At 49.4% G+C, this 27,645-nt stretch overlaps 1 protein-coding gene across 3 annotated transcripts in view; it reads right to left on the bottom strand.

The window, feature by feature from the left end:
- LOC147096830 (mitogen-activated protein kinase kinase kinase kinase 5-like) overlaps positions 1-27,645 on the bottom strand; it is a 217,435-nt gene that overhangs the window by 80,794 nt on the left and 108,996 nt on the right. For all 3 annotated transcript variants that reach the window (XM_085973474.1, XM_085973473.1, XM_085973475.1), the window contains exons 6-10: positions 25,827-25,874; positions 21,801-21,843; positions 18,152-18,224; positions 15,897-16,028; positions 2,464-2,526 (exon numbers count right to left, since the gene is read on the bottom strand). In XM_085973474.1, coding sequence (XP_085829600.1) covers positions 2,464-2,526; positions 15,897-16,028; positions 18,152-18,224; positions 21,801-21,843; positions 25,827-25,874 — 359 coding nt within the window. The remainder of the gene's footprint in view (positions 1-2,463; positions 2,527-15,896; positions 16,029-18,151; positions 18,225-21,800; positions 21,844-25,826; positions 25,875-27,645) is intronic.

The following is a 27,645-nucleotide window of genomic DNA, read 5'->3' as shown; positions in this document are numbered from 1 at the left end:
CCGGCTCTGTCGCTCTCTCACCCGCACGTTCGGTGCTACCGGCCCTGGGTACCCGTTGGTGGAGAACAGTTCAGCCGCTGGACTGGCTCTCGCGCAGTCTCTCACCCCGTTTTCAGCTGTGTCTCTCACCCACTCCCGCACGTTCGGTTTTGCCGGCTCTGAGTACCCCGTTGGTGGAGAACAGCTCAGCCGCTGGACTGGCTCCTCGCAGTCTCTCTCTCCGCACCCGGCTCTCACCCGCACGGTTCCCGTTCGCCTCCCCAGCCCTCTCGCAGACCGGTGTTTCCCTCCCCGGCTGCGGCTGGGTTTCTCTTCCCGCGCCTACTCGCAGGCTCAGCGCTTCGTGGCTGCGGTCGCTGCCCGGATTTTTCCCGCCGATCGCGGTCCGGCTGTCACCCGACGCCGTTGGACCCGACTTTTGGCCAGCACAGCTCCCCCTCGACCGAGGTCGAGTGCTCTGCCCTTATCCTCCGGATACTTCTACACCTTCCCCTACTCACAGTCTCTTCGGCCGCCTTGTTCCCTGCTGATCGGCTCACTCCGCACCGTGGTAGAAGGGTAGTCAGTGCCTGTTGCAGACGGAAGCTTTTGTTGCTAAAGTCTTCCACCTTTCTCCTGCTGCAGCCTCGTGTTTTCTTCCAGCAGCACGACGAGGGCGGTTGCCTCTCTTCGACGCTCTTCTTGCTTTGGTAGTCTTGCCGCAGGGTACGATCGGACTCGTCGCCACTGTAAAGTCTGTGGGTTGTGCAGTTAATAAATACACAGACTTCAGGAGTAACAAACAAACAGGCCTTTACTATTCGAAGGTCCGGGCGAATCTGCCCCAGCAATCATGCCACAACACTTATATACTGGTGTGGTCACTATCGGTATTACAGTATACAGAAGCCAAACAAATAGTGCCACACCTAAAGTAGTTCCCTTAAAGGTGAACGGTTACATTCAATAGTTCCCTTAAAGATAGACGGGTACATACACTACAATTTTCACATTGCTGTTTGTGGGAGCTTGCTGTGCCAAATTGGCTGCCGCGTTTCCTACATTACAACAGTGACTACACTTCAAGAGTACTTCATTGGCTGTAAAGCACTTTGGGATGTCCGGAGGCCGTGAAAGGCGCTATAGAAATGCAAGTCTTTCTTTTCGTTTTATAAGACTCACCTCCTACCATCTTGATCCCACTAAACTGCTGAACACCCACCTTCCTTTCCTGGCCCCCATGCTAGCTGCAATTATAAATGGTTCCCTCTCCTTAGGCACTGCCGCCCTCTCTGTCAAAACAGCCATCGTTCCCCCTTCCTCATCCTTGCAAACTACCGCCCCATCTCCAACCTCGCTTTCCTCTCCAAAGTCCTTGAGCTTGATGTTGCTTCCTAAACGCCCACCTTTCTTGCAATTCCCCATTTGAATCTCTCTGTGGTCACGTTTCCATACCTGCCACAGCACTGAAATGGCCCTTTCTCAAAATCTGAGCTCCTCTCCTTTATACAGGGAACTCTTTATTATCCGGCACCGACGGGACCGGCGTGGTGCCGGTTTATCAAAAAGTCCGGATTACAGAGAGGTATAGTAAAAGGTACGAGAGCCCCGTACACGGCCACAGATCCAGGCGTCCCTGTTGCATGGCAACAGGTGCTGGAACCCCGGCCACAAGACCAAAGTCCCTGTTGCATAGCAACAGGTGCAGGAACCCCGGTTACACGGCCACAGATCCAGGAACGGCCACTAATATGAAGTAAAACTTACCTGAACCTACTCCTGAATTTTGCCGGTTAACAGAGATTTCCGGTTATTGAGGTGCCGGTAAATCGAGAGTTTCCTGTAACTTGTTCCATGTCCATCCATTCATTGCCTGTTCTCCCTAATACTGGGTGCATTTTAGCTCAATCTGCAGGCTCAAGCTGTAAGTTTAAAGCTCCTTGTACAGTGTACACTGCCCATCACTGACCCTGCTTTAAATTTTCATTTCTCAGCCCTCCACGGCCTCGCCCCTCCCTGTCTCTGTAGCCTTCGCCAGCCCTACAACACCCCCCCCCCCCCCCCGAGATCTCCACGCTTCTCCAATTCTGCCCTCTTGCGCATCCCCCGATTTCCATCGCTCCACCATTGGTGGCCGTGCCTTCAGCTGCCCGGGCCCCAAGCTCTGGAATTCCCTCCCTAAACCTCTGCGCCTCGCTACCTCTCCTCCTTTAAGATGCTCCTTAAAACCTGCCTCTTTGACCAAACTAAAGTTCTCTCGGAGGCGGTTCTCTGGATACTTTGTGCACAACACCAAGCTTAGTTCACACGATATGTGGGCTTGCCGATTTGTGCCGGGCATGAATAAAAACGTATTGAGAAAGAGCCCAAATCATAACAGAGAGAAAACTGGGGAACGTCGATAAGATTAAAAAAAGATAAAAATAAACTTATCAATACTCACGGTGAAAATATTCTGGCTTAAAGATGCAGAGTTAAACTCACCACTTCCCTTTATCCTTTAACTTGGGCGGCTGGTAACCACTTTTGGACATTAGAAAGAGCACCCTGGGAGAAACAGAGTAAACATTACTCCTTCAGAGAGAGAGAGAGAGAGAGAGAGCGAGCGAGAGAGAAAGAGAAGCAGAGACAGAAATAGAGACAGACCAAGACATACAGAGAGAAAGGGAGACAGAAAGAGACAGACAGACAGACAGAGAGGAAGAGACAGACAGAGATAGAGAGACCAGCAGCGATAGACGGATAGAGAGAAAGATTTCGAGAGACAGACAGAGGGAGAGAGGAGACAGAGATAGAGGCAGAGAAACAGAGAGAGATGATCTCCCCACACCTAGATGGATGGCGACCAATTCGCATCATTCCAGAGTTTGGGAATCTCTGAGATTGGCTGAGCCATTTGAGGTACACGCCCCTACCCTCAACAGAGGGGAGAGAGATTTCCCCAATTCCACGTTTGATCCGGGTCTGTGTTGTGATAGCTGATATCAGAAGGGAGGCATTTCAGGGGTTCCAATTGTACGTGTGTGTGTGAGTGTGAGTGTGTGTGAGTGTGTGTGAGTGTGTGTGAGTGTGAGTGTGTGTGAGTGTGTGTGAGTGTGTGTGAGTGTGTGTGTGAGTGTGTGTGTGCGTGTGTGGGTGTGAGTGTGAGTGTGGGTGAGTGTGAGTGTGGGTGAGTGTGGGTGAGTGTGAGTGTGAGTGTGGGTGTGTGTGTGTGTGAGTGTGTGTGAGTGTGTGTGTGAGTGTGTGTGTGCGTGTGTGGGTGTGAGTGTGAGTGTGGGTGAGTGTGAGTGTGGGTGAGTGTGGGTGAGTGTGAGTGTGAGTGTGGGTGTGAGTGTGGGTGTGAGTGTGAGTGTGGGTGTGTGTGAGTGTGTGTGTGTGTGTGTGAGTGTGAGTGTGAGTGTGGGTGTGTGTGAGAGTGTGAGTGTGGGTGTGAGTGTGAGTGTGAGTGTGTGTGGGTGTGTGTGAGTGTGAGTGTGGGTGTGGGTGTGAGTGTGAGTGTGAGTGTGAGTGTGGGTGTGGGTGTGAGTGTGAGTGTGAGTGTGAGTGTGAGTGTGGGTGTGGGTGTGAGTGTGAGTGTGGGTGTGAGTGTGGGTGTGAGTGTGAGTGTGTGTGGGTGTGTGTGAGTGTGAGTGTGGGTGTGGGTGTGAGTGTGAGTGTGAGTGTGAGTGTGGGTGTGGGTGTGGGTGAGTGTGGGTGTGGGTGAGTGTGAGTGTGAGTGTGTGTGTGTGTGAGTGTGAGTGTGAGTGTGGGTGTGGGTGTGAGTGTGAGTGTGGGTGTGAGTGTGAGTGTGAGTGTGTGTGGGTGTGTGTGAGTGTGAGTGTGGGTGTGGGTGAGTGTGAGTGTGAGTGTGTGTGTGAGTGAGTGAGTGTGGGTGTGGGTGTGTGTGTGAGTGTGAGTGTGGGTGTGTGTGAGGGTGTGAGTGTGTGTGAGTGTGAGTGTGAGTGTGGGTGTGAGTGTGGGTGTGTGTGAGTGTGGGTGTGAGTGTGAGTGTGAGTGAGTGTGAGTGTGGGTGTGAGTGTGTGTGAGTGTGTGTGAGTGTGTGTGAGTGTGTGTGAGTGTGAGCGTGAGTGTGGGTGAGTGTGAGTGTGGGTGTGGGTGAGTGTGGGTGTGAGTGTGAGTGTGGGTGTGAGTGTGAGTGTGGGTGTGGGTGAGTGTGAGTGTGAGTGTGGGTGAGTGTGAGTGTGAGTGTGAGTGTGGGTGAGTGTGAGTGTGAGTGTGGGTGAGTGTGAGTGTGGGTGTGGGTGAGTGTGAGTGTGAGTGTGGGTGTGTGTGAGTGTGTGTGAGTGTGAGTGTGGGTGTGGGTGAGTGTGGGTGTGTGTGAGTGTGTGTGAGTGTGAGTGTGGGTGTGGGTGTGAGTGTGTGTGAGTGTGAGTGTGGGTGTGTGTGAGTGTGAGTGTGAGTGTGGGTGTGTGTGAGTGTGAGTGTGAGTGAGTGTGTGTGGGTGTGGGTGAGTGTGAGTGTGAGTGTGGGTGTGAGTGAGTGTGGGTGTGTGTGAGTGTGAGTGTGAGTGAGTGTGAGTGTGGGTGAGTGTGAGTGTGAGTGTGAGTGTGGGTGTGGGTGTGGGTGAGTGTGGGTGTGGGTGAGTGTGAGTGTGAGTGTGTGTGTGTGTGAGTGTGAGTGTGAGTGTGGGTGTGGGTGTGAGTGTGAGTGTGAGTGTGAGTGTGTGTGGGTGTGTGTGAGTGTGAGTGTGGGTGTGGGTGAGTGTGAGTGTGAGTGTGTGTGTGAGTGAGTGAGTGTGGGTGTGGGTGTGTGTGTGAGTGTGAGTGTGGGTGTGTGTGAGGGTGTGAGTGTGTGTGAGTGTGAGTGTGAGTGTGGGTGTGAGTGTGGGTGTGTGTGAGTGTGGGTGTGAGTGTGAGTGTGAGTGAGTGTGAGTGTGGGTGTGAGTGTGTGTGAGTGTGTGTGAGTGTGTGTGAGTGTGTGTGAGTGTGAGCGTGAGTGTGGGTGTGAGTGTGAGTGTGGGTGTGGGTGAGTGTGAGTGTGAGTGTGGGTGAGTGTGAGTGTGAGTGTGAGTGTGGGTGAGTGTGAGTGTGAGTGTGGGTGAGTGTGAGTGTGGGTGTGGGTGAGTGTGAGTGTGAGTGTGGGTGTGTGTGAGTGTGTGTGAGTGTGAGTGTGGGTGTGGGTGAGTGTGGGTGTGTGTGAGTGTGTGTGAGTGTGAGTGTGGGTGTGGGTGTGAGTGTGTGTGAGTGTGAGTGTGGGTGTGTGTGAGTGTGAGTGTGAGTGTGGGTGTGTGTGAGTGTGAGTGTGAGTGAGTGTGTGTGGGTGTGGGTGAGTGTGAGTGTGAGTGTGGGTGTGAGTGAGTGTGGGTGTGTGTGAGTGTGAGTGTGAGTGAGTGTGAGTGTGGGTGAGTGTGAGTGTGAGTGTGGGTGTGGGTGAGTGTGGGTGTGAGTGTGTGTGAGTGAGTGTGTAAGTGTGAGTGTGAGTGTGAGTGAGTGTGGGTGTGTGTGAGTGAGTGTGAGTGTGAGTGTGAGTGTGAGTGTGTGTGTGTGTGTGTGTGTGAGTGTGAGTGTGAGTGTGTGCGCGTGTGGACAAGAGGGCTGGCCTCGACTTACCCACAGCCAGTTGTGAAATAGAATTCAATAAATCTGGTGATTTATGGGCTGCACCAGAAAATGGCCATGAAAAGCTGCCAGATTGTCGTAAAAACCCAACTGGTTCACTAATGCCCTTCAGGGAAGGGAACCTGCCGCGCTTACCCGGCCTGGGCCTCCACGTGACTCCAATCCCACGCTACAGGGTTGACTCTCAGTAAACTAGGGATAGGCATTAGATACTGCGACAGTGTCGGCCACAGCCTAAGAACAAATAAAAGTGGTGCAGTGTCCTGTCCACACTCACTGTCTGGGCTAACACTTAAAGAATGGCCCCTTGGGAGAGGTGCCAGCGGCTGGTTAGGGCCTAGGACATCTGCACCCTAATGGGGGAGTCAGCACCTTCTGGGGAGGAGGGAGATTAAGGTGGTTGGGGGAGGCGGGGGGGTGGTGGGGATCGGGAGGGACATTAAAAGAAGTCTTTCCGTAAATTCCTCTTCAGCCTCTAAGCATTGAAACATTCTGCAGTGGGGACTGGTTCCTTGTTTTTAACAGTGAGTCAGGACCCTCACCAGGGAGTGAGAGTGAAGCTGAACTACGGAGGATTCCAGGCCAAGTTACCTGACCATTACACGTTCTTTACAGTCATCCCACCAGTCTCTGTTGCACCCTCACAGCTTCTTCTGGTGACCTGGGATATATCTGGGATATACAATTGGGCTATTGTAGATTCCAATTGCTATTTTCTTTACGCTTTCTCCCCTCCCCTCCGGGAGCTGCTGATGCTAGCCCATGGTTACGGTTTCCACAGGTGCAGGTAGTCCTCTGGTACCTAAGTGGGTGTCCATCGGCCATTCGACCATGGGGGGCGTCACATTAAATTCCCAGCTCCGTCCGTCGGGACAGAGTGACTGCGCACTTGGACAAACATGAACTGAGCCAGAGAGTCCAGCCCAAGTTTTGTGACTGTGTCTCACGAATCAAGTTGATTTTTTTGAGGAGGTCACTAACGTGGTAGATACGAGTGTGTCTATGGATGTTATTTATATGGACTTCCAGAAGGTATTCGATAAGGTTCCACATAAGAGACTGTTAATAAAAATGATAGCGCGTGGAATTGGATTCACCAAAATGGTCCCGGGGCTTAGAGGGCTCAATTATGAGGACAGGTTGCTTGTATTTCCTCGAGTTTTTCAGACTGGAGGATGGTAGACAGTGGTGTTCCCCAAAGGTCAGTGCTGGGTCCACTGCTTTTTTTGGTATATATAAATGACCTGGATATTGGAATACAGAGTAGAATTTCTAAATTTGCCGATGACACCAAACTTGGGGGTGTGGCAAACAGTGAGGATGATACCAATCGACTGCAACAGGACATAGAAAGACTCGCAGAATGGGCAGACAAGTGGCAGATGGAATTTAATACAGAGAAGTGTGAGGTGATGCATTTTGGCAGAAGGAACAGGGAGAGGCAATATACACTTAATGGCACAGTTTTAAGGAGTGTGCAGGGACAGAGGGACCTGGGAGTTAATGTGCATAGGTCCCTGAAGGTGGCAGCACATATTGAGAGAATAGAATATGCGATCAATGTCTGGCCGGCGAGGTTGAAACAGAAATGCATTTCCTCCTAAAATGCGAAAAATTCAACACATCAAGAAACATATTATTCAACAAGCTAAGCCAAACAACCCCAGATTTCAAGGAATTGGATGACCTGTCAAAATTGAGATTAGTCCTGGGAGAAGGAGACAGACCATACCTTGGGGCCAAATATGTAACAACATGTCACAACCTGAGGACTGTTTAAAAGTAAGACTGTTTAAAATTAATATTGTTAAAAGTAATATTGTATGTACCCAACAAATGTCAAATCGATTGACACCTACAGAATGTTGGAAAACTGTACCTTTTTGCTATGTAAGCTTTGGCAATATGGTTCTCTGTAAACTTTCATGCCAATAAAGCATTTGAATTGGAATTGGAAAAATTGGTTAACAAAGCATATGGGATCTTGGGCTTCATAAATAGAGGTATTGAGTACAAAAGTAGAGAAGTTATGCTGAACCTTTATAAAGCGCTGGTTAGGCCACAACTGGAGTATTGCGTCCAGTTCTGGTCACCACACTTTAGGAAGGATGTGAAGGCCCTTGAGAGGGTGCAGAGGAGATTTACCAGAATGGTTCCGGGGATGGGGGATCTTAGCTACAAGGACAGGTTGGAGAAGCTGGATTTGTTTTCATTAGAGCAAAGGAGGTTGAGGGGTGATTTGATCGAGGTGTACAAGATTATGACGGGTTTGGATAGGCTAGATGGGGAAAGGCTGTTCCCACTAGTTGATGGTACAAGGACTAGGGGACACAGATTTAAGGTTTTTGGGCAAGAGATACAGGGGGGGATGTGAGGAAAAACTTTTTTACGCAGCGAGTGGTGAGGACCTGGAACTCGCTGCCGACGGAAGTGGTGGAAGCGGAGACACTCAATGTTTTCAAGGGGAGACTGGATCGGCACTTGAGGGAAATAAACTTGCAGGGCTACGGGGATAGAGCGGGGGAATGGGACTGACTGGATTGTGTAAAGTCTGTGGGTTATATGGTGAATTAATACACAGACTACAAGAGTAACTTTAACAGGACTTTACTATTCGAAGGTCAGTACGAATCTGCCCAATAAATCCTTACACAGCACTTATATACCGGTGTGGTCACCACCGGTATTACAGTATACAGTAGCCAAGATAAAGTAGTGCAACCCTTAAAATAGTTCTCTTAAAGGTGGAACGTTACATACACTACAGATTGCTCTACAGAGAGCCGGCACGAACTCGATGGGCCGAATGGCCTCCTTCTGTGCCGTTATGACTCTATGGCCTAGAAATTCGGTGGAGCCCCAAACGGGGCGCCAAGCTCACCTGGGCGCCGGAATTACCGCTGCGATCGGAGCCGTTGCGCCCACCGGAAATTTAGTTTGAGCACCCCAAGAGGGACGCGGGGCACTGCTCGAGGCGCCCCGCGTCCCTCTTGGGGCGCTCAAACTGAATATCGCAGTGCAACGTGCCGCAGCGCCACACGCTGCGGTACTGCAGGCCTTCCTCCCCTTCTTAAGGGGGAGGGGCCTGCACCAGCGCGATGACCGATCGCGAGTGCCGGCAAAAGAGCCCGGCACCGAGGAGAAGTGCCGGGCTCTCGGGACACAGCCGGCACTACCCGGGGGGGGATCAGGAGGCTGGGGATGGAGGTGCTGGCAGGCGGCCACTGAAAAAATGGCCGCCCCGCACCTCCACCTTAATTTGCGCCACTGCCGCCACAGGAAGGCCCCGTGAACCGGGCGCGATTTGCGATCGGCATTACAGAGGCGGGCACAACCAAATATCGCGATCGGGGCGGTAGCGTGGCGCTGCGCACACCGATGACGTCATCGGTGGCGGCGCAGCGGTACAGTCTAACGCCGCCATTAGCGCCCCGCTAAATATCGCGGGAGGCGCGGCCAGTGGCGCTAAAGCCACTGAGTGCCCTCTTTAGGCGCTAACTGGTGGTGCAGCCCACCGAATTTCTAGGCCTGTAAGTATAGAGGATTTAGGGGTGATCTAATTGAGCTGTTTAAGATGGTTCACAGGGAAGATAGAGGGAAACAATTTCCTTTGATGGGGGGCGTCCAGTGCAAGGGGCATAATTTTAAAATTAGAGCTAGGCCGTTCGGGGGTGATGTCAGGAAGCATTTCTTCACACAAAGGAAATCTGGAACACTCTCCCCCAAAAAAAGCTGTTGAAGCTGAGGGTCAATTGAAAAATTTCAAAACTGAGAATGATAGATTTTTATTAGGCAAGGGTATTAAGGGTCACGGAACCAAGGCGGGTAGATGGAGTTAAGAGAGAGATCAGCCAGGATCTTATTGAATGGCGGAACAGGCTCGAGGGGCTGAATGGCCTCCTCCTGTTCCTATATTCCTATGTCCTCAGCAGACATCTGCGCACACACGCTTTGCAGTAGGGGTCAACCACTCCCTGTGGTCGCGGGTTCCACATTCTCGCCACCCTCTGGGTAAAGAAGTATCTCCTGAATTGCCGACTGGCTTCATTAGCGACTATCTTATATTTATGGCCCCTAGTTTTGGTCTCCCCCCACAAGTGGAAATATCTTTTTTACGTCTACTTTATCAAACCACTTCATAATTAAAAAGACCTCTGTTAGGTCACCCCTTTTATTTTCAAGAGAAAAGAGCCCCAGCCAGTTCAATCTTTCCTGATGTTTATAAGCTCTCAGTTATCAGCGTGTGTGCTGTGAGGAGGATGCCGAGAAACTCCAGGATGATTTGGACAGGTTGGGTGATTGGGCAGAAGCATGGCAGATGCAATATAACGTGGATAAATGCAAGGTTATCCACTTTGGTGTCAAAAACAGGAAGGCAGATTATTATCTGAACGGCAATAGATTGGGAGAAGGGGAAGTGCAACGAGACCTGGGTGTCCTTGTGCACCAGTCGCTGAAGGTAAGCATGCAGGAGCAGCAGGCGGTTAAGAAGGCAAATGGTATGTTGGCCTTCATAGCGAGAGGGTTCGAGTACAGGAGCAAGGATGTCTTGCTGCAGTTGTACAGGGCCTTGGTGAGACCACACCTTGAGTATTGTGTGCAGTTTTTATTGCCTTATCTGAGGAAGGACGTTCTTGCCATGGAGAGAGTGCAGCGAAGATTCACCAGACTGATACCTGGGATGGCAGGAATGACGTACGAGGAGAGATTGCATCGATTGGGCTTATACTCACTGGAGTTTAGAAGAATGAGAGGGGATCTCATTGAAACTTATAAAATTCTAACAGGACTAGACAGACTAGATGCAGGAAGGATGTTCCCGATGGTCGGGGAGTCCAGAACCAGGGGTCACAGTCTAAGGATAAGGGGTAAGCCATTTAGCACTGAGATGAGGAGGAATTTCTTCACCCAGAGAGTGGTGAACCTGTGGAATTCTCTACCACAGAAGGCAGTAGAGGCCAATTCATTAAATATATTCAAGAAGGAGTTGGATATATTTCTTAAGGCTAAGGGGATCAAGGGGTATGGGGAGAAAGCAGGGACAGGGTACTGAGTTTGGATGATCAGCCATGATCGCATTGAATGGCGGAGCAGGCTCGAGGGGCCGAATGGCCGACTCCTGCTCCTATGTTTCTATGATATCATTCTTGTAAATCTGGCTTTCAGGGACTACAATTGAACTCTAAGTTCATGAACTGGCTTCTGAATCAGGAATTAGTGACTCTGAACATTTTAGAACCAGCCTGAAGTCCGACGAGATTGTTAGAAAGTATTGACTTTGACTGCAGTGATATTGGGAGCACTTATCACTTTATCTGTCCATATATAGGAGCACCGCCGCCTGTACCAGCCGTGGCTCAGCGGGTCGCCCTCTCGCCTCTGAGTCAGAAGGTCGTGGGTTCAAGTCTCGCTCCAGAGACTTGAGCGCATAGTCCAGGCTGACACTCCCAGTGCAGCGCTGAGGGAGTGCTGCACTGTTGGAGGTGCCGTCTTTCGGATGAGACGTTAATCACTCCAGTCCCCCCTCTCAGGTTCCTGTTAAAAGATCCCACGGCACAATTTTGAAGAACAGGAAGGGAGTTCTGGCCAATATGTATTCCACCACCACCATCACTAAAAGGGATTAACGGGTCATGATCACATTGTGGGATCTTGCTGTGCACTACTTTATTTTTATTCGTTCCTGGGATGTGGGCGTCGCTGGCAGGGCCAGCATTTATTGCCCATCCCTAGTGGCCCTGGAGAAGGTGGTGGTGAGCCGCCTTCTTGAACCGCTGCAGTCCGTGTGGTGAAGGTGCTCCCACGGTGCTGTTAGGGAGGGAGTTCCAGGATTTTGACCCAGCGACGATGAAGGATCGGCCGATATATTTCCAAGTCAGGATGGTGTGTGACCTGGAGGGGAACTTGGAGGTGGTGGTGTTCCCGTGTGCCTGCTGCCCTTGTCCTTCTAGGTGGAAGAGGTCGCGGGTTTGGGAGGTGCTGCTGAAGAAGCCTTGGCGAGTTGCTGCAGTGCATCTTGTAGCTGGTACACACTGCAGCCACGGTGCGCCGGTGGTGGAGGGGGTGAATGTTTAAGGTGGTGGATGGGGTGCCAATCAAGCGGGCTGCTTTGTCCTGGATGGTGTCGAGCTTCTTGAGTGTTAACTACTTGGCTGCCGCATCTCCTACATTACAACGGTGGTTACACTTCAAAAAGTACTTTATTGACTCTGAAGTGTTTTAGGACGTCCTGAGATCGTGAAAGGCGCTAAATAAGGTGCAAGTTTCTTTCTTTCACAGGAGTTCAGTGCGCAAGGGGTTAATGTTCTAGTATCAGTTAGAACGAGTTCAAAGCATCTCATTGTGAAAACTGCCACCCACATCCTGGGCAGCCCACGGTCTCAGGGTGCCCGGTGAATCCCAGAGGGTGTGGGCGGGCCCAGACTGTGGTTGCAGGAACGTTGCTGATGCCAGTCTGGCTAAAGGGCAGAGCAGCCCACCCCCTCACTCTGTACCGGGGAGTGACGTTTCTGACACAGACGTCGATGATCGTGTCGGCCGTGGCTCAGTGGGCAGCAGTCTCTCACCTCCGAGTCAGAATTAAACATACCAGGTTATTTAACAATCAGGAAGGACAGGCAGGAAGGGAGAGGAGGTGGGGTGGCTATGTTAATAAAGGAAGGAATCACTATAATACAGAGAAATGATATTGGGTCAAAGGAGCAGGATAGTGAAACAGTTTGGGTGGAGGTAAGGAATAATAAGGGGAAAAAAACACTAGTGGGTGTAGTCTATAGGCCTCCGAACAGTTGCAACTCTGTTGGACGGAGTATTAATCAGGAAATAGTTGAGGCTTGTAATAAGGGAACAGCTATAATTATGGGGGATTTTAATTATCATATTAACTGGACAAATCAAATTGGGCAGAGCAGCCTTGAGGAAGAGTTCATTGAGTGTATTAGGGATGGGTTTCTTGAGCAGTATGTAACTGAACCGACCAGGGGGCAAGCAACCTTAGATTTGGTCCTGTGTAATGAGACAGGATTAATTAAAAATGTCCTAGTAAAGGATCCCCTTGGAATGAGTGACCATAACATGGTTGAGTTCCATATTCAATTAGAGGGTGAGAAGGTTGGATCTCAAACAAGCGTGCTGAGCTTGAATAAAGGAGACTATGAAGGTATGAGAGCGGAATTAATTAGAGTGGACTGGGAAAATAGATTAAAGGGTAAGACGGTACATGACCAGTGGTGTACATTTAAGGAGTTATTTTACAACTTCCAAAAAAAATATATTCCACTGAGGAAAAAAGGGTGTAAAAGAAAAGATAGCCATCCGTGGCTAAGTAAAGTAATTAAGGATAGTATCCGACTAAAAACAAGGGCATATAAGGTAGCCAAATCTAGTGGGAGGATGGAAGATTGGGAAGTCTTTAAAAGACAGCAAAAATAACAAAAAGATTGATTAAGAAAGGGAAGATAGATTATGAAAGTAAATTAGCAAAAAATATAAAAACAGACAGTAAAAGTTTCTATAGTTATATAAAAAGAAAAAGGGTGGCTAAAGTAAATGTTGGTCCCTTAGAGGATGAGACCGGGAAATTAATGGTGGGAAACATGGAGATGGCAAAAACACTGAACAATTATTTTGTATCAGTCTTTACAGTAGAGGACACTAAGAATATCCCAACACTGGACAAACAGGGGGCTCTAGGGGGGGGAGGAACTAAATACGATTAAAATCACTAAGGAAGTGGTACTTGGTAAAATAATGGGACTCAAGGCGGATAAATCCCCTGGACCTGATGGCTTGCATCCCAGGGTCTTGAGGGAAGTAGCGGTAGGGATTGTGGATGCATTGGTAATAATTTTCCAAAACTCACTGGACTCAGCAAAGGTCCCGGCAGATTGGAAAACTGCTAATGTAACACCCTTATTTAAAAAGGGTAGTAGGCAGAAGGCTGGAAACTATAGACCTGTTAGCCTAACATCTGTGGTTGGTAAAATGTTAGAGTCCATTATTAAGGAGACAGTAACGGGACATTTGGATAAACATAATTTAATAGGGCAAACTCAGCATGGTTTCATGAAGGGGAAGTCATGTTTAACAAATTTGCTTGAGTTTTTTGAGGAAGTAACATACAGGGTGGATAAAGGGGAACCAGTGGACGTAGTGTATTTAGACTTCCAAAAGGCATTTGACAAGGTGCCACACAAAAGATTATTGCTCAAGATAAAAAATCACGGGATTGGGGGTAATATTCTGGCGTGGGTGGAGGATTGGCTCTCTAACAGAAAGCAGAGAGTTGGGATAAATGGTTCGTTCTCAGATTGGCAACCAGTAACTAGTGGTGTTCCGCAGGGGTCAGTGCTGGGTCCCCAACTCTTTACAATCTATATTAACGATTTGGAGGAGGGGACCGAGTGTAACATATCAAAGTTTGCAGATGATACAAAGATGGGAGGGAAAGTAGTGAGTGAGGAGGACATAAAAAACCTGCAAAGGGACATAGACAGGCTAAGTAAGTGGGCAGAGATTTGGCAGATGGAATACAATACTGGAAAGTGTGAGGTTATGCACTTTGGCAGGAAAAATCATAGAGCAAGTTATTATCTTAATGGCAAGAAACTGGAAAGTACTGTAGTACAAAGGGATCTGGGGGTCCTGGTGCACGAAACTCAAAAAGTTAGTATGCAGGTGCAACAAGTGATTAAGAAGGCCAATGGAATGTTGGCTTTTATTGCTAGGGGGTTGGAATATAAAAACAGGGAGGTATTGCTGCAGTTGTACAAGGTATTGGTGAGGCCGCACCTGGAATACTGCATACAGTTTTGGTGTCCATACTTAAGAAAAGACATACTTGCTCTCGAGTCAGTACAAAGAAGGTTCACTCGGTTAATCCCGGGGATGAGGGGGTGGTCATATGAGGAGAGGTTGAGTAGATTGGGACTCTACTCATTGGAGTTCAGAAGAATGAGAGGCGATCTTATTGAAACATATAAGATTGTGAAGGGGCTTGATCGGGTGGATGCGGTGAGGATGTTCCCAATGATGGGTGAAACTAGAACTAGGGGGCATAATCTTAAAATAAGGGGCTGCTCATTCAAAACTGAGATGAGGAGAAACTTCTTCACTCAGAGGGTGGTAGGTTTGTGGAATTTGCTGCCCCAGAAAGCTGTGGAAGCTACATCATTAAATAAATTTAAAACAGAAATAGATAGTTTCCTAGAAGTAAAGGGAATAAAGGGTTACGGGGAGCGGGCAGGAAATTGGACATGAGTCTGGGTTCGGAATGGTCATGGCCCTGTGGGTAGTGGAGCGGGCCCAGGGGCCGTGTAGCCTTGTTCTGCTCCTACTGTGTTCTAATTCTGTTAGATTTCAGGAGATGGTTTTATTCCTGTTCCTGGCTGGGGTGGAGATCGCCTTTACAGAAGGTAAGTACTGTAGAAAATATAGGGACAGAGTGATCTCCTGGAAGAATTTCGATCGCCTAGATGGGTCGGAGAGGAATTTCCCAGATTTTTTTCTCCCAAATTGGCCATTGGGTCTTTATCTGGTTTTTCGCCTCTCCCGGGAGATCACATGGGTTCGGGTGGATGCAGAGTGATAGAAGATTTGAGGTTAGGATCAGATCAGCCATGATCTTATTGAATGGTGGAGCAGGCTCGAGGGGCCGATTGGCCTACTCCTGCTCCTATTTCTTATGTTCTTATGTTCTTAGAAGGTCATGGGCTCAGTCCCCACTCCAGAGACTTGCGCACAAACATCTAGGCTGACGCAGTGGGAGGGAGTGCTGCACTGTCAGAGGTGCCGTCTTTCGGATGAGACGTTAAAACCGAGGCCCGGTCCACCTGCTCAGGTGGACGTAAAAGATCCCATGGCACTATTTCGAAGAAGAGCAGGGGAGTTCGCCCCGGTGTCCCGGCCAATAATTATCCCTCAATCAACATCACAAAAAAACAGATTACCTGGCCATTATCACATTGCTGTTTGTGGGAGCTTGCTGTGCACAAATTGGCTGCCGCTTTTCCCACATTACAACAATGACTACTTCATTGGCTGTAAAGCGCATTGGGACGTCTGGCGGTTGTGAAAGGCGCTATAGAAATGCAAGATTTTCTTTTTTATGATCAAGGGTGACAAAAGGACGTTGGAAATTCGGTGAAGTGTTTTGGCCAAAGCCTGTGCCAGCCCCGAGAAAGGGCAATCAGAGAGGCAACGCACAGCATCTTGAAAAGTTTCAACATCCTGGATCTGCAACAGGTCTGAATGGGTACAACGAAGGGCCAACGTTGCTGATTGACAAAGCTCTCCATCCGAAATATCAGTGGGACAATTCACTTCTGATCAGGGCCAATTAAGATGGCAAAGAGCACCCACCTCAAAGGATGAACGTCAAACATGGGGGGCTGCAGTTCCGCCAGCTCGATGGCCGTGATGCCAACCGCCCAGATGTCGCACAGCTCGTTGTAGCCACCTTTGAACTCCACAGCAGCGACTTCAGGGGCCATCCTGCAAGAAGGGTCCGGGACACAGAGGGAGCATGAGTTACGGTTATCAGTGAGTCAAAGCAGCTCCCTTTGGTATAGCTCAATCTCTGGAGTCAAATCCAGGCCAGATAGATGGGTGCAGGGGCAGAGGGGGAAAAAGTGGAGGGAATGGATCGAGGGGTGAAGTAATGGGGGAATGGATAGAGGGGTGAAGTAATGGGGGAATGGATAGAGGGGTGAAGTAATGGGAGAAGGGATAGAGGGTGAAGTAATGGGGGAATGGATAGAGGGGTGGAGTAATGGGGGAATGGATAGAGGGGTGGAGTAATGGGGGAATGGATAGAGGGGTGGAGTAATGGGGGAATGGATAGAGGGGTGGAGTAATGGGGGAATGGATAGAGGGGTGGAGTAATGGGGGAATGGATAGAGGGGTGGAGTAATGGGGGAAGGGATAGAGGGGTGAAGTAATGGGAGAAGGGATAGAGGGGTGGAGTAATGGGGGAAGGGATAGAGGGTGAAGTAATGGGGGAATGGATAGAGGGGTGAAGTAATGGGGGAATGGATAGAGGGGTGAAGTAATGGGGGAATGGATAGAGGGGTGGAGTAATGGGGGAATGGATAGAGGGGTGGAGTAATGGGGGAATGGATAGAGGGGTGGAGTAATGGGGGAATGGATAGAGGGTGAAGTAATGGGGGAATGGATAGAGGGGTGAAGTAATGGGGGAATGGATAGAGGGGTGAAGTAATGGGGGAATGGATAGAGGGTGGAGTAATGGGGGAATGGATAGAGGGGTGAAGTAATGGGGGAATGGATAGAGGGTGGAGTAATGGGGGAATGGATAGAGGGGTGGAGTAATGGGGGAATGGATAGAGGGGTGGAGTAATGTGGGAATGGATAGAGGGGTGGAGTAATGGGGGAATGGATAGAGGGATGGAGTAATGGGGGAATGGATCGAGGGGTGGAGTAATGGGGGAATGGATAGAGGGTGAAGTAATGGGGGAATGGATAGAGGGGTGGAGTAATGGGAGAAGGGATAGAGGGGTGGAGTAATGGGGGAATGGATAGAGGGGTGAAGTAATGGGGGAATGGATAGAGGGGTGAAGTAATGGGGGAATGGATAGAGGGGTGAAGTAATGGGGGAATGGATAGAGGGGTGAAGTAATGGGGGAATGGATAGAGGGGTGGAGTAATGGGGGAATGGATAGAGGGGTGGAGTAATGGGGGAATGGATAGAGGGGTGGAGTAATGGGAGAAGGGATAGAGGGGTGGAGTAATGGGAGAAGGGAAAGAGGGGTGAAGTAATGGGGGAATGGATAGAGGGGTGAAGTAATGGGGGAATGGATAGAGGGGTGAAGTAATGGGGGAATGGATAGAGGGTGAAGTAATGGGGGAATGGATAGAGGGTGGAGTAATGGGGGAATGGATAGAGGGGTGAAGTAATGGGAGAAGGGATAGAGGGGTGGAGTAATGGGGGAATGGATAGAGGGTGGAGTAATGGGGGAATGGATAGAGGGGTGAAGTAATGGGGGAATGGATAGAGGGGTGAAGGAGAAGAAGGTGAAGTATTTTAAACAAACTACCATAAATCATGTGAATTGTGAGGGTTATGAAGATTGGGAGTATTGGTGGATGGGTCGATGCCACACATCCCCTAAAGGGGGCATTGGAGGAGGCCTGGGAGCCCCTCTCCCCTTCAGGGGGCATTTGAAAAGGGTCAGCTACACCACACCCCCTCAGTGAGCATTGGCAGAGGGCTGGGAGCCCCTTGTCACCTCAGGGGGGCACTGGCAGAAGGCTGGAAACCTCACAGCCCCTAAAGGGGGCATTGGCAGAGGGCTGGGAGCCTCTCACCCCCCTCAGTGGGTACTGGTGGAAGGGCGGGGAGCCCCATATCCCCTCAGGGGGCATCAGCGGAGGCCCAGATGCTGATTTTTGTTTCCTGGACGGATAACTCAGTTGGGGAAAAAAATGCCAATCAAAATGAAAATGTTTTCTAAAGTAATCAATTAATTTTGAATGAAAATACAGAAAAATCCCCTAAGAATATTGCACCCCCCCCCCCGCCTGCCCCCGAGCCCACTCCCCCCACCACAGTGGCATTTAATGCCCGAGCTATCTTCCCGAAGCCCAGAGTACAATCGTACCAGTACGGCGTTCCGATGAAGGACATTCTTCGGGCAAAGGTGGCGGTGATTTGTGCCGAGATCCCAAAATCAGCTGGAAAACAGAGAGGGAGAACGAAGCAATCAGTTGAAGGGTTCAGGCTGTAGGTGTAACACTGAGATCTCATCATTGCTCCTTCCCACTGGTTGGAAAGGTCATTTCCCCCTCCCCCTCATTCATTCAGCAATGACCTTCCCTCTGGGCGAGGCCCTTGCTGCGTATCTAAATACAACGGCACAACTGAGATACCAAATTTAGTGTCGGTCACCCCCTCACACCCAGGCCAGGCCTACCCTTCAGATCCAGGCCAGGCCTTCCCCTCACACCCAGGCCAGGCCTACTCTTCAGATCCAGGCCAGGCCTTCCCCTCACACCCAGGCCAGGCCTACTCTTCAGATCCAGGCCAGGCCTTCCCCTCACACCCAGGCCAGGCCTACCCTTCAGATCCAGGCCAGGCCGGCCCCTCACACCCAGGCCAGGCCTACCCTTCAGATCCAGGCCAGGCCTTCCCCTCACACCCAGGCCAGGCCTACTCTTCAGATCCAAGCCAGGCCTGCCCCTCACACCCAGGCCAGGCCTACCCTTCAGATCCAGGCCAGGCCGGCCCCTCATACCCAGGCCAGGCCTACTCTTCAGATCCAAGCCAGGCCTGCCCCTCACACCCAGGCCAGGCCTACCCTTCAGATCCAAGCCAGGCCTGCCCCTCACACCCAGGCCAGGCCTTCCCCTCACACCCAGGCCAGGCCTACCCTTCAGATTCAAGCCAGGCCGGCCCCTCACACCCAGGCCAGGCCTTCCCCTCACACCCAGGCCAGGCCTACCCTTCAGATCCAAGCCAGGCCGGCCCCTCACACCCAGGCCAGGCCTTCCCCTCACACCCAGGCCAGGCCTACCCTTCAGATCCAAGCCAGGCCGGCCCCTCACACCCAGGCCAGGCCTTCCCCTCACACCCAGGCCAGGCCTACCCTTCAGATCCAAGCCAGGCCGGCCCCTCACACCCAGGCCAGGCCTACCCTTCAGACCCAGGCCAGGCCTTCCCCTCACACCCAGGCCAGGCCTACCCTATAGATCCAAGCCAGGCCTTCCCCTCACACCCAGGATTGACCTGCCCCTCACAACCAGGCCAGGCCTACCCTTCAGACCCAGGCCAGGCCTTCCCCTCACACCCAGGCTTGACCTGCCCCTCACACCCAGGCCAGGCCTTTCCCGGCACCTCCAGGTTAGGCCTACCCTTCACACCCAGGACACACACATTCTCCCCACACACAGGTTAGGCTTTCATTTCACACAAAGGCCAGGTGTTCCCCTTACGCCTAGGGTAGCTCTTCCTCTTGCACTGTGCCGTCTGCATGGTATCCCCAACTGTGTGGGCGTTCATTTTTGAAAGCAAGACAACTAGTAAAGCTTTGAGGAGACCGCATCTCTCTCCTTAATCTCCTGCCTGCAGTAAGATCAGAATCTGGGCCCTGGGCAGCCGTTACTGAATCATCTGCAGAGAATTCACTAAAAACACTTTCAGTACTGTAAAGACTACAAAGACAGAACAGTTTTAAAGAATGACTTGTGAGGACAGAGAGCAAATAGGCTCATAAAAATAGATTCATAATGCTAAATCCATAAATCCCATCACTACAGGCCTCTGGTGTAAAACTGTAAGCTGAGCTTTAACCCTTGTTGCGATGCCAGCTGTTCTTCAGTCCTACGTTCTGGGTTTTAAGGAACAGGAGGAGGCCATTCAGCCCCTCGAGCCTGTTCCGCCATTCAATGAGATCATGGCTGATGTGTACCTGAACTCCATCCACCTGCCTTACCGTCTGTCTCAGTCTCGAACGCTCCATTTATCCCAGCATCCACAGCCTTTTGGGGGAAAGAGTCCCAGACTTTGCCACCAAGTAGTCTTACAGTGCTGACGTCAGCCGTGTCTCAGTGGGTAGCACCCTCACCTCTGAGTCAGCGGAGGTCATGGGTTCAAGTCCCACTCCAAAGACCTGAGCATGTAATCCAGGCCGACACTCCCAGCGCAGTACCGAGGGAGCGCCGCACTGTCGGAGGTGCCGTCTTTCAGGTGAGAAGTTAAACCCAGGCCTCCGTCTGCTCTCTCAGGTGGACGTGAAAGATCCCACGGCACTATTTCGAAGAAGAGCAGGGGAGTTCTCCCCGGTGTCCCGGCCAATATCTATCCCTCGGCCAGCATCACTAAAACAGATTAGCTGGTCATTTTCACATTGCTGTTTGTGGGAGCTTGCTGTGCGCAAATTGGCTGCCGCATTTCCTACATTACAACAGTGACTACACTCCAAAAAGTATTTAATTGGCTGCAAAGCGCTTTGGGACGTCCTGAGGTTGTGAAAGGCGCTATAGAAAGGCAAGATTTTCAGAGCCCTGGAATGATAAGAGATGTGGGACATGCTAGCCCAGAGTCCCTCGCTGCCCTGATTTGCCTGATAACGTTGAGCCCCTGTGACTCACTGGGTCGCTACGTTGCCCAGTGTGGTTGGAGTATAGAAACCGAGAAATCACAGGTTTGACTCCAGCTTTGCCAATCTTATTTGTGGGGGCGGGGGTGGGGGGCAGGCTGCAATTGGTCTCAAAGCCCCTAAACTAAGGATGGGATCCTGCTCCTGACCTCTATCTAGGGGCCCTGGCTAGATAGAGCCTGTGGGCGAGGCGAAGATTTCATCGGCAGTGCTGACTCATAAAATGACGCTCATCGAATTACTGCGGAGTGCAGCGACCGTTGTAATGTAGGGAATCACAGCAGTCAATCCTTACCAGTAATGTCCCCCCCACACACACACACAGCAGTGAGAGGGCTGATCAGTTACACTGTTTTTGGTGCTGTTAATCGAGGAAGCAATGTTGGCCAGGACATTGTTAAGATACGCAGCAAAGGCCTCGCCCAGAGGGAAGTCCCTCGCTCTTCCTCCAACAGCACCTCGGGATATTTAAGATCCATCGGAACCGGCTTGAGTGGGGCTTGAAACCAGACCCTGCTGACATTGAGGGGCGAGGTGCTGCCAACCTTGCCTGCCAAAGAAAGAACTTACATTTCTACAGCACCTTTCACAACCTCAGGATGTCCCAAAGCGCTTTACAGCCAATGAAGTACTTTTTGAGGTGCAGTCACTGTTGTAGGAAACGCAGCAGCCAATTTGCGCACAGCAAGCTCCCACAAACAGCAACGTGATAACGACCAGGTTATCAGTTGTAGTGATGTTCACTGAGAGATAAATATTGGCCCCAGGGCACCGAGGAAGAACTCACCTGATCTTCTTCGAAAATAGTGCCGGAGGATCTTTTACATCCACCCGAGAGGGCAGACGGGGCCTCGGTTTGACATCTTATCCGAAAGACGGCACCTCTGACAGTGCAGCGCTCCCTCGGCACTGCGCCGGGAGCGTCAGCCTAGACTCTGTGCTGAAGTCTCTGGGGTGGGACTATGAACCCACGACCTTCTGGCTCAGAGGCGGGAGTGCCACCCACTGAGCCAAGCTGACACCGGTACCGTTTTGGGCACACCCTAAGCTCCTGGCGCACACTCCTGGTTATACTTTACGCCTTAGCGTTACTGTATCTGAACCATGCTGTACCTGCAGCGGCAGTGAACATACGTCTGTCTGCGTGACTCACCTAATTTTACGTCCCCATTGTCATTGATGAGAATATTTGCTCCCTGCAGACAGAAAGGAAAACAGGTTAATGTTAATCAAAGGAGCACAAGTCACTCCCCACGAGTGTGCCACACACTCTCTCAGTTTATGGTACAGACATGTTCACGTGTCCACACACACACACCTATTGTAGATGAGGCCAGACTCACGCAGGCGCACACATGTGAGCACATACTCAGACATAAATACATGTATGTGTAAGAGAAGATTTGATAGAGGTGCTCAAAATCACGAAGGTTTTGATAAATAAGGAGAAACTGTTTGCAATGGCGGAAGGGTCAGTAACCAGAGGACGCAGGTTTAAGGCGATTGGCAAAAGAACCAGAGACATAAGAACATAAGACGTAGGAGCAGGAGTAGGTCATTTGGCCCCTCGAGCCTGCTCCGCCATTCAATAAGATCATGGCTGATCCGATCTTGGCCTCAACTCCACTTCCCTGCCCGCTCCCCATAACCCTTGACTCCCTTATCGTTCAAAAATCTGTCTATCTCCACCTTAAATATATTCAATGACCCAGCCTCCACAGCTCTCTGGGGAAGAGAATTCCACAGATTCACGGCCCTCTGAGAGAAGAAATTCCTCCTCATTTCCATTTTAAATGGGTGCCCCCTTATTCTGAGACTATGCCCCCCTAGTTCTAGGTTCCCCCATGCGGGGAAACATCCTCCCTGCATCTACCCTGTCGAGCCCCTTCAAAATCTTATAAGTTTCAATAAGATCCCCTCTCACTCTTCTAAACTCCAATGAGTATAGGCCCAACCTGCTCAACATTTCTTCATAAGACAACCCCCTCATCTCAGGAATCAACCTCGTGAACCTTCTCTGAACTGCCTCCAATGCCAGTATATCCTTCCTTAAATAAGGAGACCAAAACTGTACGCAGTACTCCAGGTGTGGTCTCACCAACGCCCTGTACAGTTGTAACAGGACTTCCCTACTTTTATACTCCATTCCCTTTGCAATAAAGGCCAACATTCCCTTTGCCTTCCTAATGACTTGATGTGCCTGCATGCTAACTTTTTGTGATTCATGTACAAGGACCCCCAGATCCCTCTGTACCTCAGCATTTTGTAATCTCTCCCCATTTAAATAATAATTTGATTTTTTATTTTTCCTATCAAAATGGATAACCTCGCATTTTCCCACATTAAACTCCATCTGCCAGATTTTTGCCCACTCACTTAGCCGATCTATATCCCCCTGGAGACGGCATAAAGAAACATTTTGTTACCCAGCGAGGTGATGTGATCTGGAATTCACTGCCTGAGAGGGTGGAGGAAGCAGATTCAATTGTGCGGAAGAGCAAGTTTGAAAAGTTCTGGGTGCCCATTCTACTGTACTTCGTCACGATTTGTGTTAAATACCTATCCCTAATATGTAAAAAAATCTAACACCTGCACACACTTCCCTTCTGCAAAACCTTACTTCCCATTGTTACATTTTTATCATACTTTTGGGTTAACTTTTATATTATAAATTTGCATGCCCACAAGGGGAACGGTAGTGGTTGTGTTGCTGGACTAGTAATCCAGAGGCCTGGACGAATGATCTGCGAAGACACGAGTTTAAATCCCACCACGGCAGCTGGGGAATTTAAATTCAGTTAATTAAATAGAGCTGGAATTAAAAAGCTAGGATCAGTAATGGCGACCATGAAACTATCGGATGGTCGTAAAAACCCATCTGGTTCACTAATGTCCTTTAGGGAAGGAAATCTGCCACCCTTACCTGGTCTGGCCGATACTCATGCCAGACCCACAGCAATGTGGTTGACTCTTAACTGAACTCTGAAATGGCCCAGCAAGCCACTCATGTGTACCAAACCGCTATAAAGAAGTACGCTAAGAATGCCTTCACCACAGGAACAGCAGCGGTTAAAGAAGGCGGCTTACCACCACCTTCTCAAAGGGCAATTAGGGATGGGCAATAAACTCTGGCCTTGTAACACTCACATCCCATGAACTAATTAAAAAAACATTTGTAATGGAAATGTAAACACGTTGCGCTGTAATTAAACCCTCCTGCAGTGGTGTCGCTGTCTTGCGTCGCCACAACCTGCACTGCTGAGAACTTGCTCTGCACCAAACAACAGGGCTTCCCAAAATTGCCATTGGTTTTTCAGCTTAACTACAAATAATAATTTAAAAAAATAAGGGTATTACATAAAAATAAGGACAGAATGTGCAATTTTAGAAAGAGGAAAGAAAGACTTACATTTCTATAGCGCCTTTCACGACCTCAGCGCGTCCCAGGTTGCTTTACAGCCAATGAAGTACTTTTTTGAAGTGTGGTCACTGTCGCAATGTAGGAAACGCGGCAGCCAATTTGCGCACAGCAAACTCCCACAAACAACAATGTGATAATGACCAGATAATCTGTTTTAGCGATGTTGATTGAGGGATAAATAGTGGCCCAGGGCCTGTTCTTCTTCGAAATAGCGCCACCTGAGAGTTGCAGGCGGGACCTTTTTCGTTTAACGTCTGATCCAAAAGTGGAATTTGAAGCCACAACCTTCTGGCTCAAGAGGCAAGTGTGCTACCCACTGAGATAAGGCTGACGAGGACAGAATTACATCTGCACGGTCTGGACCCAATCATTTGCCACCTGCTTCACCTGAATGACTATGCTGGTTTGTGACTCCCTCGGTGCAACTCCACAGGAGGTCGGTTAGTATACGTATCACATTTAAAATATAATTTGAAACTGCATGTCCACAATATGTGACAACACATCTATAATTTAAATGTAATATAGGAACATAGTGTTTTCAGACATCCCCCCTGAATGACCTACCTCTAATTTTAGAGTTTTGCTATCCACATCCTTTCATTTGAAAACCCTTTCCCAGTGTTATATCCTCTGCACATACTCGGATCTAATATTAAAGGACACTAACTAATATATAATTGAAAATCTTCTGTCAGGCACACACTTCCTATCACAAATGTTACTTCCTGTTGCCATAATTTATGGTCACGCTTTTCTGTCAACATTTACATTGCAACTTGCTGTGCTTACATTTCCCATGCAATTTTGCTATGTCAACTGTCACGGTGTAGTTACATACTCTGGCCACTAGGTGGAGCAGGTTTTTCAAATCTCTTTGCCGAGTCACCATCTTGTATATAATGGCCCAGAAATTCGGGTCGGGGGGCTTCCTGCGGGTGCAAGCCCCCGACCTGCACTTACCTACCGCGCCGGCCGTTGAGCTGTGGGCCTGCGTGGGATTCCGATCCTGGGCCTGCTCCAACTGCCGGCGCGCAGTGCTTGCGTATCCCAGGGGCGCAGTTAGTTCGAAGCGTCCCCTGGGATCACGTGGGCCATGGAGAGCCAATGGTAGCAGGGAATGCTTCATTCATAAGTTTGACAGGAAGACCTGTCAAACCTATAAATACTATAAGCCCCAAAACATCACTAAATCTTCAAATAATTTTTTTTTTAAATCACATTTTTAAAATAAACTATAAATTACATGACATAACTATTTTAAACGATAATTTAAATTTTTGAAAAAAATAATTTTATTTTCTAACAGTGCTAAAAAATAAACTTACCTTTCTTTAAAGTGTTTAAAAATAATAAACCTGTGGAAAAAATGTTTTAATTTTAATTAATTCACCACTTACCTTGTAAAAACCAGGCCCTGCGACTGCTTTTTACATGTCTAACTTCTGGAGACTTACCTTCCCGGGAAAACCTGCAAAAAAAAACATAAGTTCGATGCGCACGCGCAGCCCCTCTGGCGCACGCGTTCCGCCTCTTAACCCCTTCTTTCAGGGGAACGGAAGTGCCGGTTTCCCGCGCATGCGCAGTGCATGCAGGAAACCGGCACTTCCATTGGGCCTACGGGTGAGTACCTCGTGCGTACTCACCCGTGGAGACCCGAATTTCTGGGCCAATAAAACCTTATATTTATCCTTACCTTGGGCAAGGCCACAAACAGTTTACTATAAATCAATAAAAATTGAAGATGGGATGACATACCTTGATATCTCGGTGTATCTTCCCCTGATTGTGCAGATATTCTAAACCCTAAAGGTAAAGAAAGTACAAAATAGTTTGAATTATAGGTCCATTCCAATCCTCTGCCCAGTTCTCTTCCCATCCTTCCTGCAGGTGCTGACTCATAGAGGTTATAGCTCAGAAGGAGGCCATTCGGCCCATTGTGTCGATGCCCAAGCTGTTGCTGTACAGCTGTTGCTGTAGCTGGACTCTTGCACTGGCAGAGGCTCATCTGCCAGTTGTCTTTCGGTGCCTCAACCCAACGTAATGTGTGAGCCTTGACAGCCAGTGTCAGTAGGTTATTCAACCACGGGGAGCCATTTGTAATGAGTTAGCTGTGGCTCAGTGGGTAGCACCCTCACCTCTGAGTCATGAAGGGGGAGTTTGAGCAGGCCAAGCAACAGCGAGGCTCTTCAACCAATCAGAATGAAGGATCCTCACTGAGACACGCAGAGCGTAAACCAGGAAGTAAATCATGTACAGAAAACTAAATAGAGATTGGGAAAGAAAGGTGGGATTAAGAGAGAGAGGTAAAAGAGACAGACAGAAAAAGTAAACAAAAAATGTATTTTAAATTTTAAAAAAAAATCTCCAACACTAGTCACATTCTGAAGGAATGAGACTCCACACTTGTAAAATTAAATTTTCAGGGCCGGAGAGGTTGTTTGACAGTAATTATGACTGATCACGCCATTAAAAATGCACCTGAATGCACCAGCCCTAACTTTTCCTGGCGTGTTAAGTGGGTAACTGGTGGGCAAGTACAGCAACTTCATGCCCTTGCATGGATTTCAATGCTGAGTCTCTCGGCGAGGTACTGTTATAGCCCAGCCTGTGAAGGAGCGGGGTAACTCAGAGAGCAACTTCCGTATTGCTGCATTTAACCGCGCATGTGCGGACTTCAGAAGTTGCCGTCTGATTTACAATAACGGTGAGCGCTGTTAGCCTCATCATTAATCTCAGCACAAAATCCAGGTCTAGCTGTTTCCACCCGCTCCATCGATTGATCACTCTCGCTCACTGAAATAATGTTTCTGCAGATTCGTTTTGTATTTATCCCCTTCAAGCACAGACTCTGCTTCTAATTTTCTGGACAAGGCCGACATTATTTAGTCCCTTTAGGATCCTAAAACCACCAATCATATCTCCTCTCAGTCTTCTCTTTTCCAGGGTGAACATGCCCAAGTTACATAATGGCTCCTAGGTTGTGGGTTCAAAGTCCCACTCCAGGGACTTGAGCACATAAAGCGAGGCTGACACTCCCAGTGCAGTGCTGAGGGAGCGCTCCACTGTCGGAGGTGCCGTCTTTCGGATGAGACGTTAAACCCAGGCCCCGTCTGCTCTCTCTGGTGGACGTAAAAGATCCCATGGCACTATTTCGAAGAAGAGCAGGGGAGTTATCCCCGGTGTCCTGGGGCCAATATTCATCCCTCAATCAACATAACAGAAACAGATTATGTGGTCATTATCAAATTTCTGTTTGTGGGATCTTGCTGTGTGCAAATTGGCTGCCATGTTTCCCACATTACAACAGTGACTACACTCCAAAAAAGTACTCCATTGGCTGTGAAGCACTTTGAGATGTCCGGTGGTCGTGAAAGGCACTATATAAATGTAAGTCTTTCTTTCTTTCTTTCCTCTTGGGGGATCTTAGCTACAAGGACAGGTTGGAGAAGCTGGATTTGTTTTCATTAGAGCAAAGGAGGTTGAGGGGTGATTTGATAGAGGTGTACAAGATTATGACAGGTTTGGATAGGCTAGACGGGGAAAGGCTGTTCCCACTAGTTGATGGTACAAGGAC

This window comes from Somniosus microcephalus, chromosome 34 (genome assembly GCF_052327205.1).
Source record: "Somniosus microcephalus isolate GS21.2 chromosome 34, FLI_Smic_1.0, whole genome shotgun sequence".
NCBI classification, from domain to species: domain Eukaryota; kingdom Metazoa; phylum Chordata; class Chondrichthyes; order Squaliformes; family Somniosidae; genus Somniosus; species Somniosus microcephalus.
Note: the sequence above shows the minus strand (reverse complement) of the source record. Positions and strands in the feature narration are given on the sequence as shown.